General features: G+C 40.0%; 1 protein-coding gene across 2 annotated transcripts in view; it reads left to right on the top strand.

Moving 5' to 3' along the window:
* Window positions 1-9,593: 9,593 nt before the first annotated feature.
* The window catches only part of stac (SH3 and cysteine rich domain), a 34,070-nt gene continuing 21,451 nt past the window's right edge, over window positions 9,594-22,212 (top strand). The window contains exons 1-3 of one of the 2 annotated variants that reach the window (XM_074660711.1): window positions 9,595-10,184; window positions 12,633-12,665; window positions 14,318-14,645. In XM_074660711.1, coding sequence (XP_074516812.1) covers window positions 10,071-10,184; window positions 12,633-12,665; window positions 14,318-14,645 — 475 coding nt within the window. In that variant the 5' untranslated portion in view covers window positions 9,595-10,070. Of the gene's footprint in view, window positions 10,185-12,632; window positions 12,666-14,317; window positions 14,646-22,212 lie in introns of both variants that reach the window. The other variant, XM_074660712.1, reaches the window with a different exon arrangement.

Below are 22,212 nucleotides of genomic sequence, written 5' to 3'. Positions count from 1 at the left end.
TGAAGTGTGTGATCACATTTTAGTTAAAATACAACAGATGCCGTCTGTTGTCAACAAGATGAAAAGCCATCGGCAAGATGACAGCTTTTGGTCCAGTCTTCTCTATGTATAGTAGCCTAATTATATTAAGTCACAGTATGGTTATAGTATAAGTTAATTATATTAAGTAATGTTAAGTATGAAGTGTATGGTCCAGACCTGATCTATCTGAAAAGTGATGGAGATAACTTTGACATATTTGGTGCTACATATAAAATGTTATTTAATTAATTCATACATTCCTCTTCACAACTGTCATGAAACCACAAATTATATATATATTTATATATTTTGTTGTCTCCCCTCATTTGGGGCGCCCTTGTGGTACATGTACAATTAATTATATATATATGTATATATATAATTTGTATATATAAAATCAGTTCCAGCTCCCCCGCGACCCTGGGGTAGGATAAGCAGTTACAGATAACGGATGGATGTATATTTTTTACTTCAATTATTCTAAAAAAAAAAAAAAAAAAAAAAAAAAATCATGCAGCATGTTCAAAAATAAAACTACCAATGAAAGTAAAACCTCGGTATCTCTGACATTAGGTCAACCTGCCTGAGATGTGAGGCAGACGATCAGCTGTTGTTCTCTGCTGTTTTTAGCCTCTGCTGTCTCATTTGCTGTGACCAGCTGGAGACCAGTTACATTGTCGTAGGGGGTCAGCAGTGCGTCACATGGAGCAAATACAGTGATGAAAGAACAACGCTCCAATCGGGAACAGCAGCACTCTCACTTCAATCAGTGTCCACGGAGGAAAATGGACAGTGTTCACAGTTTTACACTTTTAAAGTGCTAAAAATTCACGAATAAGTAGAGACATGCTGAGATAATTGTCGGCATTTAAAAACCTTTTAGAGTGATGATGAGATATGGCTCTATATCTAAAGATAACAAAATCCACCTACCAGCACCTCAAAGCTCTTTAAGTCAGAGCTGTTCCTGACCAATTTGGTGCCCTTGGCAAGATTTTAGCTGGTGCCTCTTACATCGCAGCCAATTCCATCGTGTTCATATATACTCACACAGAAACTGCAAAGCTTTATGTCTTTGAGATTATATGCAGATCACACTTAAAAGAAAAACTGTATTTCTCATAACTATGTTGTAGGTTATTCCCCAAACACATGTATAGTCGCTAATAAGTTTAAGGTGGGAGTAACTTACGTTAACTCCAACCGGGGTGATGATGCAGGCAACCCAGAGAATAGGGCATATTTAATAGGCTATGTTGTTTTTTGTTGTTTTGGGCTTTTTGTTTTTATGTTCCAAAATAATAGTATTAAATTGCATTAGTAAAAAATAGTAAAAGTTATACTTTTTTTTCTCCCCTCATTTGGGGCGCCCTTATGGTACAGTACATGTCCGCAAGGGCGTTTTTTATCGAGAGGGATCGCCTCGCTTCCCAGCATTGGACGCTTGATGGGCTGCCACTAGACACAAGGCACCTGATTGGACGAACGCTTTGCTGCTCCCAGCTTTCAAACCGGAACCAACATGGTGGCTCATTTGGAAACGTTCTTCTCTTATATCACGAAAGTTCACCAAAATGTGTTTCTGAAAACATTTTATGTGAGAAATAAGCCTTGCAGTTGCTAAATCTGTCTTTATTTTGGATCGACAAAGGGGTTGGTTTAAAAGTTCCTTGGGAGTTTCCAGAAGCGGCGAGTCGTGCCAGGCACCCCTAGTTCGCATAAAGTAGCCTAGACCGTTTTAGATTGCCTATATGTAAAACTAATAGAAGAAAGTTTGGCAATTAGACTTGTGAACAGCCACATTACAAGAAATGGTCAGTTCACCCTGCGTATGATAAATGCTCTTGCACTTTTGACCTTTTACAATTTAACCTGTGTCAGATATTGCTGCTATTAATCCTGTATGTCTTTCGAACACATTTGTCATCATACTTGTATTTTTAGACTGTTTTTTATGTGTATAAATGAATTGTCTGTGTATTTCTGTTTGCTTTGAAGGAATTATTGGACATCTGAAGGACGACAAAAAACATGGATGAAACATGGTATATCATGCAACACAGTTTCCAGGGTATGTTGGGTGACTGGATACCCATAATTTGACTTTTCAACCCTAATTTTTCATTTTCAATTCTTTAAACATCATTATACATTTGTTAATTGAGAAAGTTACATTTCTCTAAAGTGAAACACACACACACACACACACGCACACACACACACATATATACTCCTATCTCTCATTACTTGTTGTATATACCCTGCAGAGACTATTCCAAGGATGTCTCATAATAAGATGGGCTAATTAGCTTTGGTTCTTAGGGAATCCATTTGCCCATTACTGTAACACATGCTGGGACGTGTGTGTGTGTGTGTGTGTGTGTGTGTGTGTGTGTGTGTGTGTGTGTGTGTGTGTGTGTGTGTGTGTGTGCGTGTGTAGGTGTGTGTGTATAATGTCAGGCTGGGTCATTGGTAATTGCTAACATTTTCAGTTTTGCTTTGAGCTGAGGACACAGAGAATAAATTGATGGTGCACACTTTTAGATGAAAGGTGTTAAAGGGCCATTTCTACAATTAATATAATTTTGTTCTCTATATTCCTCCATTCATTAGCAGTAAGTACAATCACATAAGAGTTTTCATTATAATGCTTCACGTTGCTGTTTTCTTTGAAATTATTCCATTGACAGACCTTTACAGAAATGATTTGCAATGTCTTATGATCCATATAAATTATAGAGCTGCTGCAGTGTTAAATTAAAAAATCATTCATGGTACAGAAGCTCCACTGATAATAATGATACTCATAATAACCTCCCAAACTAGAAAGTCACCTTCCCATCAATTTTCCATGGTGTTGTTAAAAAGTAACTGTTGTAATAAATCTAGAGAAGAGCAATAATAATAAAAACAATGGATAGGTCATTATTTATGATAGTACAATCATACGTTTGCTCTATTACTTCTGCCATGAATGTGATAACGCTGATGACAGGATTCACCACCGATCATGTCTTCTTGGCACCAGAAACCGATGGAAACACCATGTGCGTGAGCAGGAAAAATTCCCTCCAATAGAGTCGCTGAGAACCAACCACAAAGATGCAAACTGTGGAGTTTTGGCACATCCCAGTGAGCTTGAGAGGGGATTTCATAGCCTCATGGGACACAATGAGCGGAAATATGGTTGGATCAGGCTGTGTAGTGTTTACAAGAATCATAGTTCAACTTCATGAAAGTATGGCTTGAATATTGGAAGTACAGATCAAATTCACAGAAAACATTATGATTTAACAACAAACATCCTAACTTACTACCACTATCATCACTCCTGTGGGTTTTCCCAGGTGTAATATATAAAACAGATTCATAGTCAGGGCATTATAGCTACCACTGAGGCCGTGCCCTTGTATTGTGGGTGATGGTGTAGTAGTATTATGAAATATTTAGCCAGAATAATGATAATGAATGATTAAAGAAAATGGTCACAGACATTATATTTAATTGATAAAATATAATTATTTCACCATCACCTTCGTTTTAAGGCACTGGCTTCCCTCTCTGCTAAACAGTCTCGTCCTGCATTAGAAAAGTATGAAGTTAAAACAACCAAAGAGTCAGTAGAAGAATGGTCAAGCATCAGGGAGAAGAAAACACTGAATGTGTCAACAACAAAAAAAAGAAGCCTATTAAGTATGTATGATTGTTAAAAAATAATACATACAGACAGAGAATTGTATTAAAAGTACCTAAAAATAACAGGAAAACTCACCTGTGATATTCACAGGAAATAATCTGCTCAAAATTCATCCAAATTGCTCGTTTTACACAAACTTTCTGCAGTTATTGCGTTCACTATTTGGGTTAATTGTACAATGTATTAGTCGTTCTGTGCTGTTATTGTTATGGATTGAATATAATATAAAATATCCATGAAATATGTCACTTAGTCACGAGTCGTCAGTTTACCCAATGATAGAAAAGGGGTCCCTTAAGGAAAAGGGTTGGGAACCACTGTTTTAAGGGACTTACTGTCTTGTTTGGTTGGTTGGTTGTTGACAATTTGGTCCAGACTGAAATATCTCAACAACATTTTGATGGATTGTGATGAAATATTGTATCGTGATTCCCAGTGTGGTTTATAAAGTATACCCACCTATCAGCCAAAAAGCCATTGGAATATATAGGAGAGTGTACCCACTTCCTCCTCTGTATTCTACCCATACCTGGTAGTACACCCACTTTATCAACGACCACTACACCGCTGATTATTCCCAGAAGATGAATCCTAATGACTTTGGTGATCCCCTGACTTTTCCTCTGATCAAATACCTTCAAAAGTACATTCCCATCAACCTTATGCTAAAACATTATAGGTTTAACGGAGCACATAACTCTTTTAATCCATAAAATTGCATGTATTTTTTAGACCCTGCATTATCCCTGCATAGTGTGCAAGAAATGTTGGATAGAATATGCTGAATCCAGTTCCATTAAGTCCAACCAGCAACAACTCAGACAGCTGGAGATCTTTCTAATCTTCCAAAGGCAGAAATAAGCTGTAGTGATATGTTTTTGTTTTTTGTTTTTTTTAAACCAATGCAACACATTTAGGTGTGAAATCATTACATATGCAGCGAGGTAGACTACTCAAACAACCATTTACAACTAGAAGCAACCTGCAAACAGCTTGTGACGCACAGTTACTGCAGAGCATCGCACATTTCAGCACATCCTAAAATACACAACCTCATCAACGAGTCTGCCACACACGTGCAAATGCAAACGTGATCCTGACAAAGTCAAGGTTCATTGCACACAGAATAGACATTGTGGTTGAAGTTTGGATTGTACGGTGTCACATTTGTACATATTATTATCAATATTGAGCATCAATTTCAGCTTCTGCATTAATATGAAAACAAAAACAAGTTTCAGATTAGTAAATCTATAGACTAGACTTTAAAACAAACTAGCAGGGATTACCACGTCGAATCTTCATATTTCCTGAGAGAGTGAATACATTTCTAAGAAATGCATGAAAACGACCAGAGCAGGTTATAAAAACAAAAACTGTTTCTGGAAAGTTTGACCGCAATCCTCCAAACGGAAATGTCTTCTGGGATGGAATGTACTCTCTGATATGATCTGCTAAACAATTCAAATATATTTTTACAGGCTGTCTCATCTGGTGGCAGGTAAACAAGAGGAAATATCTCAAGGTCAGAACAAATGGAGGAGGTCACACTGCCGTTAATAGTCACATAACAGATTCTATTAAAGATGATTATAGTGTTTATAAACAGGAATAATAATTGTAAAAGAAAAAAAAGCAGCAACTGTGAGCCATGAAATTGCACAACTTCACATTGCCTCGCTGAAACCTCTCATGTGGAATAGTTAACCCTTATCGCTCCAATCCTCCGTTATATCCTCATCCATCGCTCCGTCTTACTCTGTCTGTCTCTCATTGCCTGTTTCACACTTTGCTCTCTCCTCTGGCTTCCTGGCACAACTGGTCATGCATTTGGCTTTTTCTGCGGACATGATTCACAGTAACCACACACACACACACACACACCACATGGACATAGTACATGCCCAAATACAACATTGACTCATGTTCTGGTTGTCTGGCTCTCTGACTAACTCGGGGGATTGTCTTGTGCGCTCTCCGGGTGGTGGGCTATCTTGTGAAACGTACAACCTCAAGTCATTTGTGGTCTCAATTGAGCGGAAGTTTCATCCTAACACCATCATTAATACACTGAGAAAACACAAAAAGTACCCTGTAAAAGTCCAGGGCAGACCTGAGGAACTGGTTAGAATAATTTAGACGGGTAAGCATGACAGCTCACTCTTGACCTTGGTTTAAAAAAAGAAAAAGAAAAAATCCCAACTAAAAGTCCACTTACTGGACATGCTTTTTCTGAAGGTTTCAACCATATCCCACAGTCTTCATCAGCACATGGAGTTCGCTCAGTTTTCGTGGAGATTGATCTGTATATTGCTCAGTAGTATAAAAATTCTTTCGAAACTTCATCCACTTTTAGGACTTCTCATCCATGTTGGCGTTTCATTTAAAGCAGTGGTTCCAAACTTCTTCCTGTGGACCCGCTGTTTAAAATGACAAACAATCCTGACCCACTTCACAATAGGCCTTATCTATAAATTATGAAAAATGTGAACGTCTGCGTAAAAGAACATTCCTGACCATTTTTACTACCATTTCTGCATCACCTCATATTATCTATATAGATATATGTTTGATAAATCACATTTTTTTGTTTAAGCATATGTTATTGAAACATATACATGTTAAATACTTTATAAATGAGACCAAATAAATGCATTTATGCAGAGTTAACAGGCTCTCGTGTTTTCCCTCTCATCAGTAAAACAAAAAAAGTGCACGCTAGCCTTTCATACTAGCTTCAATCTTATACGTAGAATTATCAAAACAATACGAACATTCAGGCTCCCTCATGTGGCTCAAAGGTGTACTGCAGATATAAATATTAAAAGACGATCGAAGAAATTGTGCAAATGTATTTGGTGACACTAACAAAATCTCCAGCGACCCACCTGTGGGGTTCCAGTCTTTAGGATAGACAGATTTAAAGGAATAGTTTGACATTTTGGGAAATACGCTTTTTCGCTTTCTTGCAAAGATTTAGATTATTAGCACCAGTGAGCTACGAACTGTTCCGTAAAGCATTAATGTTTTCAACTTAAACAATATAGGTGGACAAAAGATTCCCAACTCAAAAAAGCTACTGAGCTCGTATGTCAACAGATCATGAGAACTAAACAAACTCCATTTGCTCATGAAGACCGTGTGATATCCAGTAAGAGCTGCAGGAGAAGCGAGTAAGATGACCTTGAATCTCAACACAGGGTTTAGTCATATTCTACTTGTCTATAGCTATCAGGGACATTATTTCCTATGTCAGAAATGCACCACCTTAGTCTTTGGGGGTCACCTTGATGTAAATGTTTTAGTTGTTTTTGTTTCCCAGAATGCCGCAGTTTAGCTGATCCAGAGCATGTTGAAGGACTAGTTCAGAAGATTAATACGGACAGGAGGTTTGATGAACTGTCTTGAGTCACTGATCTCAATTAGAATAAATGCATAGATGTTTTTTTTTTTTTACTTTCACAGCTTCTTTGGCACTGATACCCCAAAAACCTGTCAACTGTGGATTAATAACACTTTATTCACACCTTCTAATTAACTAAACACAGGGCAAACAAACTCCATCACAGATTTCCTGTATATATATATATATATATATATATATTTATACACACGCCATCAACCCAGACAGTTATACCGGTCATACATCTCCGCGCCTCATTCACTCTGCAGTGCTTTCTCTGATGTATGGCTCTTTGACACTAAATGCATCATCAGCCCCTGAATACTCGTCATTCAGATGATGCTTTTTGATGATGCTGTAAATTGTAGAGAGAGCTTGTTTATCACAAGTGGCCGAGGGGTGTTAAAATAACACATCCACAGTTTTTTGGTAATCTGACAACATGATAACTATAGCCTCACAAAACAAAAACAAGTTCAAGTGATAATTCTTGACATTGTACTCGTCTCATTTCAGAGGAGCTGAGTTTTTGAGGAGGGAACCCCTTCTGATCTCTAGCAGAAACTGAGCTGGATATGTAAGACTCACTCCTTGGGACTGTGTTGGTGTTTGCATTCCTGTCAGAGTGAGGAGGCTGCAGTCTGGCGCCTGCCTCCTTCGTCCCACAACTTCAAGGACATCACATCGCAGGGGAGCCTGGAGGGAGGCAGCCTGATGTATCACTACCACGGGTATCACACCTATCCCATCTGAGGTGGGTGAGACGCCTCATATTTCACTGTAATAATGTCGTAACGTTGTTTATTCCCTAAAGAATGGTTCATCGATGTGTTGATATACTGTATATGACAGGGTCATTGTTTTCCTGGCTGACTCTTAAGTGTATTCTCTCAGAAAAGTGAATTCACACCTTCCAGTATATTTGTAATAGTTTGACATTTTGTAGAGTAGGGTTCACTTATTAATATTCTTATTGATAACAGTGATGGCTGTTTGCGACTCACATTTATTTTCACAAAGGTTTTATGTGTGGAATCAGCAGAGAGCCAGCAACACCATGAGGTATGTGACCAAACTGGAATAGCTAAATGAGGCAAACACCAAACAATAGATTACAATACATGACATAAAACACACTGAACTAAATTGTTAAAGGGACTGTTTGTAACTTCTTACACGTATAAATCAAACCAGGTCGGTGTCCCATGCGCGCTCGCGTGTGGCTACGCTGTTCAGACTCAGACTCCAACACAAACTACACGGAAGCACCAAAACCGCAAAGTTTTATCTAGTGAAGCCCGTCTGTTAAACAGTGTCGGCCGTGGACGGAGGCCGCGGGGGAGACCGTAGCTTTGGTCTCCAGGGCCGGAGTCTCTGCGGTTCTCTGCTCCGCTGCCTGCCTGCCTGCTTGCCTTCACTCACACAGCGTGCTCGTTCTCGCTCAGCTTGCTCCACCTCTACACGTGCATGCGCGCACACTACACACTGCAGAAGAGTTAGTTTAGCTCTGAGAATATCTAGTGAATGTTCAGTGGACGTTTGTGCAGAAATAAATGCTGCAGCTCCTCCAGACCAACAGAGGTTTCCCGTGTCTTGTGAAGTGACGGGGCTCCGAAGCGAGAAACGTTATCGTCTCAGACCGGGTGCCGATGTCTCCCTCCGGCTGCGGTCGGAGACGATAACGTTTCACTTCCTGCTTCAGCCCTGGAGGCTGAGGCAGGAAAAGCCAACACTAGTATCAGCAGTGATTCATGGAGAGACCTTCGTCTGGTCAGCTAACATTACTGCCAAGCAGCTGAAATTTAGAGTGATATTGTGGTTTTAGCTGACATGTGTCGCCTCACTGTTTTGAGCGATGCTCGTTCATGTCTATGTAGAGCGAGCAAGCGCGAGCCCAACGCTGACTTTCGTTGACTTAACGGCCACAGGTGTCGCTGTTAACAAGCATTTCTGAAAGTTACAAACAGTCCCTTTAAGTTGTTATATATCATCTTTTTAATTCGTACAAAAACCAAAGAGTAAAAAATTCATTATCAGTTTTTAGGGGGTTATTATGTCGCAACTAGCAACTATAGTCTATTTCTTGGCTGGGAGCTGCTGAGTCTCAGCTGATTGCTTAAAGCTTTAACAATATCATTGGTCAAAATAAATCTCTCTATTCTTAAATGTTATTAGTCTTCAAACAATACTTGAATGAAGTGATTATCGTCTCAATCCATGTCAATTAGATTAAACAAAGGAGGATAACTAACTTCCTGAAAAAATTCTATAAAACCAGTGGATTTGCCCTGTCGGTGATAATCTCTGTCTGGGAATACTAAACACATGATATGATGTGGCCACCCTGTTAAACATCTTTTTTACTTATCAGTGATTCAATTTGACCATATGGGTGTTTTTTTTTCTTCTCAGAGTGTGTCTTCCATCTGAATTTTTGGCAGCACAGAGTCGTTGTGTCATATTTCTCCTCCTCCTTCTTCTTCTCCATCCTTCCTTCCCTCCCTTTGGTTAGTTGAACATCTCTCCGCCCATCAGAGAGGATCATATCAGTGTGTGGCGCACGGAGCGCAGCGTGGACTTGGAGATGTCTTGGCAGCTTTACGCACGACGACGACACGATAAACGCTGAAAGCCTCCTTCAGAAGGACGGGACATTTTGAAGCTGAACCAGACTCACTTTCAACTTTTGATTTGTTGCTTCTTTCGCAGCCTCCTCAAGACGTTTGTCTCATCTTTCCCTCACTGAAACTCGGATTTCCTCCTTCACATCAGCAGCAGCAGAAGCAGAAGCAGTAGTGGGTCTCTGGATGACTCCCCTTCCTCTTATCCTCGGGTCACGCTGACTATAGAGGAATTGAAACGATGTAATCTAAGCTTTGGGGGGAGAAAACAAACTCTACAGAGCAACCGTTTTTTTTTTTTTTTTTTAAGAGATCCCAAAAAGAGAGGATGATCCCACCGGCCAACATGATTCAGGACGAAAGTGGGGGCAAGGAGGACGAACTGGACCAGAATGAAACACCAAAATCACCATCAGCAAACACCAGCCAGCAGGAAACCAAGGTAGGACTGTCCTTCTGTTATTATTATGTATTATTTAACATCCCCTCGGATAGATATACTGTGAGATGTGCATCAGTCCAACTCTTATTAATGGAGCAGGGCAAACAAACTTCTATCAGCATGAAAATAAGGGGACCAGCTCCCAAAAAGAACAACATGCATGTCACTTTTTATCACTCACTCACAGACAGATCAGCCTTTTAAAACAGCTTAAATTCCCTAAACTGATTAAATTTAAGGAGGATACCATACCAATGACAGGGGGTAGGCTTCCAAATTATCATCAGCTGTCATAATAGGACATAAAACATGTTTAAAGTGCCACGAAGAGTACAACAAACCTCCTCAGTGTGTAAAAATACCATTAGAATAGCATCATGATGTTGTACTATATAAGAAAACAACCTTCAGCAGGACTGTCCTGTAATTATGTATTATTTAACATCCCCCTCGGATAGATATACTGTGTGGGATCCGCAGTGTGCATCAATACAACTCTTATTAATAGAGCAGGGCAAACAAACTTCTATCAGCATGACAATTAAAATCGACTCAACAGGGACCAGCTCCCAGAAAAGAACAACATGCATGTAAACTATGTCACTTTTTATCACTCACTCACAGACAGATCAGCCTTTTAAAACAGCTTCAAGAGCCTAAACTGATTAAATTTAAGGTGGATACCATACCAATGACAGGGATTTATTTTGACCAATGATACTGAATTGTTAAAGAAATCATTCAACGTCACTTTCTTGATTGAGATTGAGCAGTTTGTCTGTTAGTTTAGCTGCAGTTTTGAGGACAAAGAGCGATCTATGTACATGGAGGTTTGTGTCTTCAACAATGACCAAATAAAACACAAAAACATTTAAGATTAGAGTGTACTTACAGATCAAAGAATGAACAGTAAATGAATAACATAAAATGGTAAAATAGCACATTTATCTCACCTATCAGCAAAAAAACAGTATACCATACCAGCAGAAGGAGCAAAGCTTTGAAATAAAGATACAATTTCTTAAAAGTAATGTACAAGTCAACAGCAGATGGTTAGTTAACCAGCTAAACATGGGTGAGACGCCTCATATTTCACTGTAATAATGTTGTTAATTTCCTAAAGAATGGTTCATCGATGTGTTGATATACTGTATATGATAGGGTCATTGTTTTTTTGGCTGACTCTTGAGTGTATTCTCTCAGAAAAAAGTGAATTCACACCTTCCAGTATATTTATAATAGTTTGACATTTTGGAGAGTATAGGGTTCACTTATTAAAGCTTAGATTAATTTAGCATAAAGACATATAGGAAAACAGCTCCCAAAAAAGAACAACATGCATGTAAACTATGTCACTTTTTATCACTCACTCACTCACAGACAGATCAGCCTTTTAAAACAGCTTCAACAGCCTAAAGTGATTACATTTAAGGAGGATACCATACCAATGACAGGGGGGGACTTCAAAATTATCATCAGCTGTCCAAATAGGACATAAAACATGTTTAAAGTACCATGGAGAGTAACCTCAGTGTGTAAAAATACCATTAGAATAGCATCATGATGTTGTACTATATAAGAAAACGACCTTTAGATAACGATTAGATCAGTTTAAACTCACCATTTGGCACCACATACAGTGGTTAGTGTTAGTTTCTCTTTAGTTAAGAGTCTTTAACCTATAGCTAATAGGTTATTTATGGTATTTAAATTCATTATTGCTCGATCAATGATGATGGAACGGCTATTTAAAGCTCTTGATCAGCCTAAAAAAACAGGTTCACAGGGTGCTGTAGTGGTAAAAGAAGTAATATGGTGTTTCATTTATGTGCTTTTATGTGCTTAATATGATAGACTTTTTGCACTTGTGGCTGACGTAGGAAAGTCGGCTGTGTGACAGAGATCCACAGCTGCCTCAGGCGTTTTGCCATCTATGTGGGTCACATGTTGCCCAGACTACTAGAATTAGCAGTAAAATATTGGACTAGTCATCCTGCTAGTGGATGGCTACATCGGCTCTACTTCCCTGTCCCCAAAGCGCCTATACAGGACAGATGGGACTCATTCTTCCTCTTTATTATTTTCTAAACAACAGTTTGTGAACTTCAGAGCAACAGTTCAAGCTTTTGCTGGGATCACAGAGATGTCTTCTTCTCTCTTTTTAAAGCTTGTGCATGTGAGCTCTTACTTTGGCACATCTGGTCACTGCTGGGTATTTCAAGAGAGTCCTGGCTAACATTTCCCATAAAGCCTCTGCCAAACAACCACACACCCTTCCAATATATCACTAGGAACACATTAGTAGTAGAACACTTCAGAAAAACAAAAAAAGTGATTAAAGAAACTGTTTAATCATCCTTAAAGACGGTACATGTAGTTCCACAATAGGCTGAACACGTTTTCTACCATTAAGTGAAGCTGTGTTTGTGTTTTTATTCCTCCTTTAAGAATACTGTGAGGCCTGAACATCACAAGCGCAAGGTGAGCCTCCACTCTTGGGTAAACTGAAGCGTACTGCTGATTTTAGTCCATCATAACATAACGGCATACCTGCATGTACATAAAGATAAAGGTTGTTTTGCGTTACTGCTTTTTAAGATAGATCACTTTAGTGACGTCAATGCCACATAAGGTTTCATCCACCATATTTCTAGAGGGCACTCTTTGTTTAGAGGCTGTTTCGGTAAATGTATTTATTTACAATGATTTGAGGTATATAATCTTATGCCATAACTTTTTTTTTTTGCATCACCCAGTTAACCCTCCCTGCTTCATAATAGAGCACAGCTCTTATTGATTTGGTGCCATCAACCACAGCATGAGCTCCTCGATGCATGTTCACATTCCCTCACTTTGCTGATTTAGAGAGGTCTTTATTTATTTTGGTTGTTTTTTATTTTATTTTATATATATAAAACCACCTTACAGGAAAGATGTGCAGTATCCTTTACCATCACAGCCTTTTTAAATAAGTACAACACATGCAGATTTTCCAGAAAAAAATGCTTATATATCTAATTTAGTTATCTAGATTTAACTGTGTTAACATTATTGTTATGTTTTATCAGCGTTTTTCTTTCCAGTGTGTGTAAAAGCCATGCAAGTGAAGAACTACAAGAGGCTGCAGTAGAATATATGTGTGCTGTATGTTCATGTCTGTTGTGCATTCCTGTGTGTGGGTGGTAATGGTAGAGAAAGGGTCCAAATTGATTGTTTCCAGAGTGCCCTGTAGAATTGATTGATCTGCACCATACCAAAGCTGCAATGATAAGCTCTCTAAACAATTGGTTCAGGCATTTTAATGGATAATATCAACAGCTAATAATGTTTTTCTTCACTTAATTGTATTGTAGTTTAAGTCTGGGATTTCATATGAGTATCTCGGCTCAGAATCAGTTCATGGAAACTGTGTCCGTGTGAAAAGCTAATACTTTGGAACAAACTTAGAAGAGTACGGATCAACCTTTCTGCACCCAGCAGAAAAACAGTAAATCCTCACAGGTTTTTACCTGTATAGTTACACATTCAGGCATGTGTTATGTGCTAAGATGGCTCATTAGGAGTCCTTACCTACCCATCAATCACTTGAAACATCTCTTTCTTCAATCAGAGACCTGCAGCCACACACCAGCCAGGAACCAGAACCATAAAATCACATTACAGTAGCTAAAAGATTCTTTATTGCGTGTTTGAGCCCAGAATTAAGTGGGTTTCACAGAGGAGGAAGTACACACTGAGAGGTTAAATGAGGAGTGTGGAGCGTTATGAATAGCATTACTGTAAAAGAGCGGCCTGGAGATTGATGGAGGCTGCGGCCAGATATGGCAGCACAGCGTGTGAGAAATGGTTTTGATGCGATGCATCGCTCTAACCAGGAAATCACATTACCTTCCAGGTAGGGAAGCGCAAAGGTTTTCCACTAAGCAGTGATAAGTTGCCCTTCACAATGGTCTTTTAGCAGCCGTCGGATATTGAGACATTTGCCTGAAGGTTTTAGAGACTAAGTTTGTAATTTATTTAGGTTATTACAGGAATTGATTTACTCCACTCAGATGTACTGAATTATTCTCTCTCCTCTGTCATTTTCTCTCCCTTGCTCTATTTTTCTTCAACTATTCTTCTCTCTTTTTCAGCTGCAGAGACTCAAGCGCTCCTTGTCCTTCAAGACCAAGAGCATCCGCAGCAAGAGCGCAGACAACTTCTTCCGAACCAGCAGCGACAACAAGACGGAGCTGCTGTCAGACGTGAGCAGCAGCACGGGCCATCTCTGCAACATCGGGATGGCCCCGCCGCACAACACCAACCACCCTCCGGTCCCTCCAGCCATCCCCTCCGCTCCTCCTCCCACGTCGCGCTCCCAGTCACGCAACCCGCTGCAGGTGGACTCGGCAGGACACTGCTTCATGGAGCACATCTTCAAGAAGCCCACTTTCTGTGACGTCTGCAACCACATGATCGTAGGTATGGTCACAATGCCTCCCTCCTTCGTTAGTGTGATCAGAATATCAAACAAAGCACGGTGACGAGATCATAGGAGAAAGCAAGTGAAAAAATCCTGCACATCATCTAATAAACTTTGCAATCACAGCTTTGAGATTAACCTTTTCATAATGAGACCTTCATCAACCTGATGAAGCATAAAGTAAAACTTTTCTGTTTTTTTCGAGAGTAATGAATATGCAATAATATGGACATATGGTATGGACACAGCAGGATGTCAGAGGTTGTAGTTTACTAAAGTGCCAAACTTTGTTTTCATATCCTAAATACCATGTTTCTATAAAGTAAGAATGAGCACACAAGCCACCCGACACTGAGCATCCGACTTGACCTGCTGACGTGTTACCAAAGTATCTCCGTCCTCCTTTTTTCGCACACTGAGCCAGGTGCCTCCATCTGTCTGCTGGGGTGTCAGATAGCCAACAACAGTGCCAGCTCCTCTACCTGTTCTCCCCTCGCCAGATGTTCCGGTTTCTCTGGCTGCTCCCCTCCTTGTTAACTATCAGTACTGAGGGACCGCAAAGGCTTATATCTCAGGGCCTCTGCAGCATGATAATGAAAAGGGCTGCCCGTACCATCTGCTCATCAAGCCCCTAATATTGCGTAGCAGAGAAAAGACATCACACTGGTGGCAACGTGCAGAGGTTCAAAAACATGATGCATGTATAAAGTATGTGCACATATAATGTATCAGTTTGCCAACAGTCTTTGATTTTATTTGCATAATAGAACAAATTTGTATTTGTCCTGTGTGCAATTATCTTGAGCTTGAGATTTCCCTCTTTTAACCTTACAAAAGCAAAATCAACCGGACCTTCAAGTTTAAGTTCTTAGTTGGGAGATCGAGTCAAAACTCAGTTCCAGACTTGACATGAAATAAACATGGCTTTCCCACACCGTCAAAAAATATTATTTTTGAATACTTGTAATTTAGATTTTGGGCAATGGAGGTTGTTTAATCAATCAGCACACATGAAAGCTGCTATAATCAATATTTTATTATTAACAATGTATCAAATGTGTAATGTGAAAGGGGTCGCTCATAGTGATAATCCTGTTGGCTCTAAGGGGTTTTATAGCAAATTTTAGCTCATTGTTTTGGTTTTACTGCCCACGAATTTACTACTTTAGTTCACTCTCACCGCTCGCATCAGCGGCGTTTCCAACCACAGCAGGTAGCTGTTGTCAGCCAAAAAGCTCTAGCTGTCCAGCACCAAACACAAAGTTAACGACTAGTTGGTGCCAGATATTTCACCCGGCTCTTTCACCTCGGGAGGTGGTGGTGAGCAAAGCAGAGCTAAAAGAGTGAAAGAGTGAGAGAGTGAATATTAGATTTACAGTCATGACTCTAGATTAATAATAATGTTACTTCATATCTAATGGATGTGTAAATAAGCAACTGTTTTCTAACAAATTTGCAATATCAACTTCGAAGATAATACGTCAATGTTGTGTTTACAGCTGGTTTCTGCTGGCCAAAAAAATCAGTTAATGCTGGTTTAATGTTAGTTGGGTAAACCTGTACACTTACTAGTTTACAGTGCTCTTGAGCAGACAAACAAACTCTTTACCATGGGTATCTGTGTTTCCCACCTTTGTAAATCAAATTCATAGCGGTGTTCATCACATTTGACCTCCATGCCCCGTAACTACAAGAAGCAGAGAATTAGTGTCCAATGATAAATGCTGTTCAGAGGCTTTTCCATCCTGACAAGCATACACTTCTGCAAGAAACACAGATTTCTTGTCATTTCCCATTAGGACTAACAAATCTATTCGCTATCAGCAGTTTTTATATTGTTTTTAAACCATACTGGCTTTATAACTACTTAAGTAAAACTAAAGTTCATCTCACCATAAAACATATTTCTACATGTTTACAACCATTGTTGCTTATACTGGTGTGTTTTATGTGGCATGGCCAGTGAGGCGCGTCCAGTGGTCGAAATGGGTCTCTGGTGGTCTGTTGGTAATGGAAATATGATGTCAGTGTCACTGTGATAGGTGCTGAGCCCTCTGGTCCACTCATGAAAAAAGATGCTGCCCTCCTCTTCATTTGTCCTGCTTTAATGAGAACACAGTGTTGTCAGCAGAGAGAGGGAGAGGGTGGAGGGTGGTTTTCTGTGTGCCTGTGTTTGTGTGTGTGTGTACGTTTGTATTTCTATCCTAGTGGGGTCCATGACCTGACATATCACTCATGCCATAGGGAACGATTTTTCCCGTGGGGATTCGGTCCCCACAGGCACGAGCATTGCAATCAATAGAAAACAGCCTCCTTATATGCCTCGTGCCGTTTTTTTTAGGGGAAAAAAATGGTCCCCACAGATTTGATTTTCACTACTTAGTATGTGCCCTAGTGGTCATGGATGGTATGTATTGCGGTGTGTGAACTTGCACCGGTGGGGACTTTTTCCTGAGAAAGTGTGTAACTGTGTGTAATCATATAATCTTCATATTTTATTAATATTATTACAATCTGTGCACTTTTATGTGATCAGACTTTTATGTTATCTAATTAGTTTGCTTAAAGGCACTGTTTGTAACTTTTTACAGGTATAAATATACCAGGTCAGGATCCCATGCGCGCTCGCATATGCGTGCTCGCATATGCATAGCGCGCTCGCATATGCGCGCTCACGTGTGGCCGGAGTCTCCTCTCCTCTGCCTGCTTGCCTTGACTCACACACCGCGCTCGTTCTCGCTGTCTCGCTCCACCTCTACTAGACGTGCATGCGCGCTCACTACACACTGCAGGAGAGTTAGCTTAGCTCTGAGAATATCTAGTGAATGTACAGTGGATGTTTGTGCAGAAATAAAATGCTGCAGCTCCTCCAGACCAACAGAGGTTTTCCGTGTCTTGTGAAGTGACGGGGCTCCGCAGCGAGAAACGTTGTCGTCTCCAACCGGGTGCCAGTGTCTCCCTGCGGGCGCAGTCGGGAGACGATAACGTTTCTCTTCCTGCTTCAGCCCCGGAGGCTGAGACAGGAAAAGCCAACATTAGTATCAGCAGTGATTCATGGAGAAACCTTCGTCTGGTCAGCTAAAATTACTGCTAAGCAGGTGAAATATAGAATGATATTGTGGTTTTAGCTGACGTGTGTCGCCTCACTGTGTTGAGCGATGCTCGTTCATGTCTATGTAGAGCGAGCACGAGCCCGACGCTGACTTTCGTTGACTTAACGGCCACAGGTGTCGCTGTTAACAAGCATTTCTGAAAGTTACAAATAGTCCCTTTAAAATCAACGCGGGAACCCATTTAATCATTAAACTTCCCATCAAAGCAGTTTTATTCTTTGGAAGAAACCAGGATTCAGGTTTTTAGTTTTTCAGAGAGTTCTTGATGTTTCAAGACATTTTCGTGTTCACAAAAATGTATCATGATTTTAGCAGTTAAAATCATGTCTCTAGACCCTTCAGAAAGGGCGGATCCCATCAGGCTGCTTCAAGTCATTGGTCCCTACGGTGTAGCAGAAACGGGCATGTGTGTGTGCAGCACACAGGAGAGAGAGAGACATAGTAGTTGTGGTGAAGGGGACTCAAACTGATAGTACAAGCATACTGTGATTATTAAATCATAATAGCCATTCATTATAAATTGCTAGATGTTTATGGAGTTAAAATAGTGCAATAATTGTTTACAAGTGTTTTATAACATTGATAAAGGTGGATAAAGTTGTGTGAAATGGAAAATACTTGTAATTGAATGATGAATATTAGTGCACTGTAAACTAAATACACATTTATACATTTCTGTGTGCACAAAACAACACTGTTGGTTCTTCTCTCAAGTACAAAATAAGTGTTTTAAGTACAGATTTTAATTTATGCATGAGTCTCATCCTGTAGATATAATAAACCCAAATACAATATAGAAACAAACCACTTAAAATGAATATATGTAGTATATAATTGGATATAGAAAGGATATGGTGATCTTTAATGGATTAAATGAAATATACACTCATTTTACCTCTAGGATCAATGTCATAATCAATGTCACTGTCTTAGTAAAAAGGTTTTTCAATCCCCATATATTTATGATACACCCTACACACCCTAATACGCAGATCTATATGCTAATATTGCAAACGGCAGCCTAGAAACATTAAACACCCACCTTCTTCCCAAAGGAGGATCCTTCATTATATGAAAGTCTGTACAAATTAAATGTGTCATCCATAATAGAAATGGCTGAATTATATTATAGTGCTCACTGACTCATTCATTAGGTTTACTTGATGAAGGTAGAGCAGAACTAGATTAGTGAATATTTAATAGAGCAATAAACATATTGCCATTTTTCTGGAGGCGTTCATTTTTGTTTTAAAGCCCCTTGTACGGTATATAAGAGACTAGCTCATACACTGTGTTCTGTTGAACAGGATAAAACAGTCATTATATTTTACAACACAACTACAAAGATCAAGGACAACACTTCATCTGTTTGACTCTACTTTGTTACAAGAGACAAATGAGAGATGACTTCGTTTAGGATATAAAATCTAGTCAAAGCCAGTTTAAACTCTCAGTCTTTCAGGCTGATAGAAGAAAGGTAAAGCCACTTTACATGCAAAGTCTACCACACAGGTGTTTTCACTTACGTTGCCTGATTAGATCTCTTCCCAGGACTGTGTGATTGACGTCTCCCTCACTTTCTTGTTAGTTTAGTTGCACCTGTTAGGGTGGGACATTCACACTGTCATCATTGTTATTAGTTCATAGAGTTAAGCAGCGCAGCTCCACCCACCTGAGTAGAAGTCTAATCAGCCAGAGTAATTGAAAACACCTGTGTGGGTGGGCAGAGCCTTTAAGAAGAAGCAGCTAGGCGTAGCATTGCAACTTAATTAAGAAATGTAGCCAGTGTGCACATTTGAGTTAACCACATTTTCCTTTATCTATTCCAAGGTTACTCTCACTCCTATTGTGTTTCACCCATGTTTTTTTCTTTTTCATTACACGGGCTGAATGCTATGTGCAGTGCGCAGCTTTTGTCCATAAAAGCAAATGTCCTTGATGCGAGGACCACAGTGAATTAGTTTCTCTGGTACATAAAAATGGTCTGATCGCCTAGGCTGATGCTGAGATACAGTATATGCAGCAAATGGCTTATTAAGTAAATGTCTACATGAGTGAATGGGGGGGGGGGGGGGGGGGGGGGGGGGTTACTTGTGGCTGACAGAGGGTGAAATATCATTTACAATTCCGGCTTGAAAAAATACAATATTTACAGCTTTAAGTTAACACACAAAGAGCTTGTAGGGTTATACTCTGTACAGTAAAAGTACATACTGTATGAGGGATATATGCAGATGGAAAATCAGTCAGTAATCACTGATACCATGCATCAACTTTTAGGGTTTAAGCAGTAAGCAGTTTACTACAAGATCCCTTAAATGCCTCAAATCAAGACATCCAAATTCTTGGATTAATTAATAAGACAACTTTATATTCACCACGAATGGGAAAGTAATCTCACTTGATTAGCATGCACTAATCTGTGCTATGAAATCCCCAGATACACATGACAGGTACAGGTTTGGTGGACCCCAAAGAGAAATTAATCTGAGAGTCAGAGGTCAGGGTTGGTTAGTAGACAGATATGGCAGTGATGCCGCTAACTGAGGCTTTACTAATCCTTCCTGCATTAACACATACATGCACAGACATTTCAGACACACACACACACTTACTGTGTAAGAGGTGTATACTAGCGGGTGTCAGTATTGATTTATCTCTCTCGGTCACAAGATATAACAGCCGCATGATGTGACGACCTTGCACTTCCACTCATACCGCATTGATTCATGTTAGTGTTACAATCGACAGCTGACATTGTCTGCCATGTCTTGAAAATATCTCTCATACCAGTGCACCATTGAAATGCATTGTAGAATATACTGTAGGGCTGCAACTAACGATTATTTCCATTGTTGATTAATCTGTTGATTATTTCCTCAATTAATAAATTAGTTGTTTGGTCTATAAAATGTCAAAAAATTGTGAAAAATGTCAGATCAGTGTTTCCCAAAGCCCAAGATGACGTCAGTAAATGTCTTGTTTTGTCCACAACTTAGCCCAATTTAATGCCACATCTGTGTCCTATACAGTTCATTTCAGACCCCTGATCACAGATGGACACGTATAAACAGTTATACTCCACCTATAGCAATGCATTCAGCATTCTAGCCCTTATTTCCTCAATTCTCCAGCTGGGGAAATGGGTTTTCAGTGGTAAAAAAAAAAGAAAATCAAATGGGAGAAACTAATTAAAGTACGCAAATACACCAAAGAATGCTGCTCAGGTCAGTGTTTTGGAGGAGCTTAAGAAGAACAGGAGGTGGAGGAGTTATTGTCATGATGAAGGTTATTTGCACAGGAAATCAGGAGGCGTGAAGTAAGAACAGTGGCTTAAAAGATCAATATGTGGCTATTGTAAGGAGAGGAAGAGTGGGAAATTGAGGGAGAAAGACTGTGTGGGAAAAAGGCAAGATGAAGAAGGTTTGGAAAATCTGGCGGAGTGTTGTATAAATGAAAAATGGGCTTTAAAAGAAGAGTAGCCAAGAAAGCAAATGCCAGAGAGAGCAGCACTGTCACTCACTTTCCCCCACAGCTGTAATGGCTTAAGGTCCTGGACTCTTCTCTGAGCCTGGAGGAAAAAACACCTAAACACACACAAACTAACGTCATTACCCAGCTATTACTGAAGGAAGTCGAAAATGTCAGTTTCTTGAATCAGCCTGCTGAAACACAGTAGTTACGAGTTAACATGGAGGCGTCTCATTATTCCTCCATGTTGGAGTGAGTCAGCTCAACAACAAGCCAATCAACAACTCCTTGACAAGGGCTTCATTTGCTTCCTGCTCCTGTGCTTTCGCAGAGACTCATTGCCTCATCTCCTGCTGTTGTTGTCGTGGCGATCTTTGGCTGACCGATGAGGGGTTCAGGCCGGGATCACATTTCTCCCGGTTTCCGTCTCAGGTTTATTAACTCCGCCAGCTCTGTGGCAGCGAGGCTCAGCCAAGCAACACAAGAGCTTTAAATGGGGAATACAGATCCAGTTTTCCACCCATTACTGAGATCCTGTACTGGGTTCCTGTCACTGCTGCGCAGCTCCAGATAGCCGTGACACCAGTTCACATTACAGCACGTGAAGAGCAAGCAGAGATTTGTTTTCCCCCCCTGTTGGATGCGTAAACTACACGAGGGGCTTTGTACCTTAAGTACACAGGATCTTGTGTTTGCTGTCTTGTTCGAGGATCAGGTGTTCTGCTTGGTTTTGTATACAGTGTCCTTCTTCACCCTGCTCATCAAACTGAATCTTGATTGAAATGCTGACAGTGTTTGCTTGCACAAAAAACTCTACCAACTCTACATCACTTTCAGTGATGAAACTTATATTCTCCCTGCACTCTTAACGCCCACTGAAGAAGATCAATGCACGTCCATATTTTCAAACGCACTCAGGCAGAGTGTGGGCCAGAGCTGGCCTCATGCTCATTGATTGATCAATAAAGAGCTGGAGGTGCAT

The sequence above is a fragment of the Sebastes fasciatus genome, chromosome 15 (genome assembly GCF_043250625.1).
Source record: "Sebastes fasciatus isolate fSebFas1 chromosome 15, fSebFas1.pri, whole genome shotgun sequence".
Classification (NCBI taxonomy): domain Eukaryota; kingdom Metazoa; phylum Chordata; class Actinopteri; order Perciformes; family Sebastidae; genus Sebastes; species Sebastes fasciatus.
This window is presented reverse-complemented; position numbering and strand designations above follow the sequence as displayed.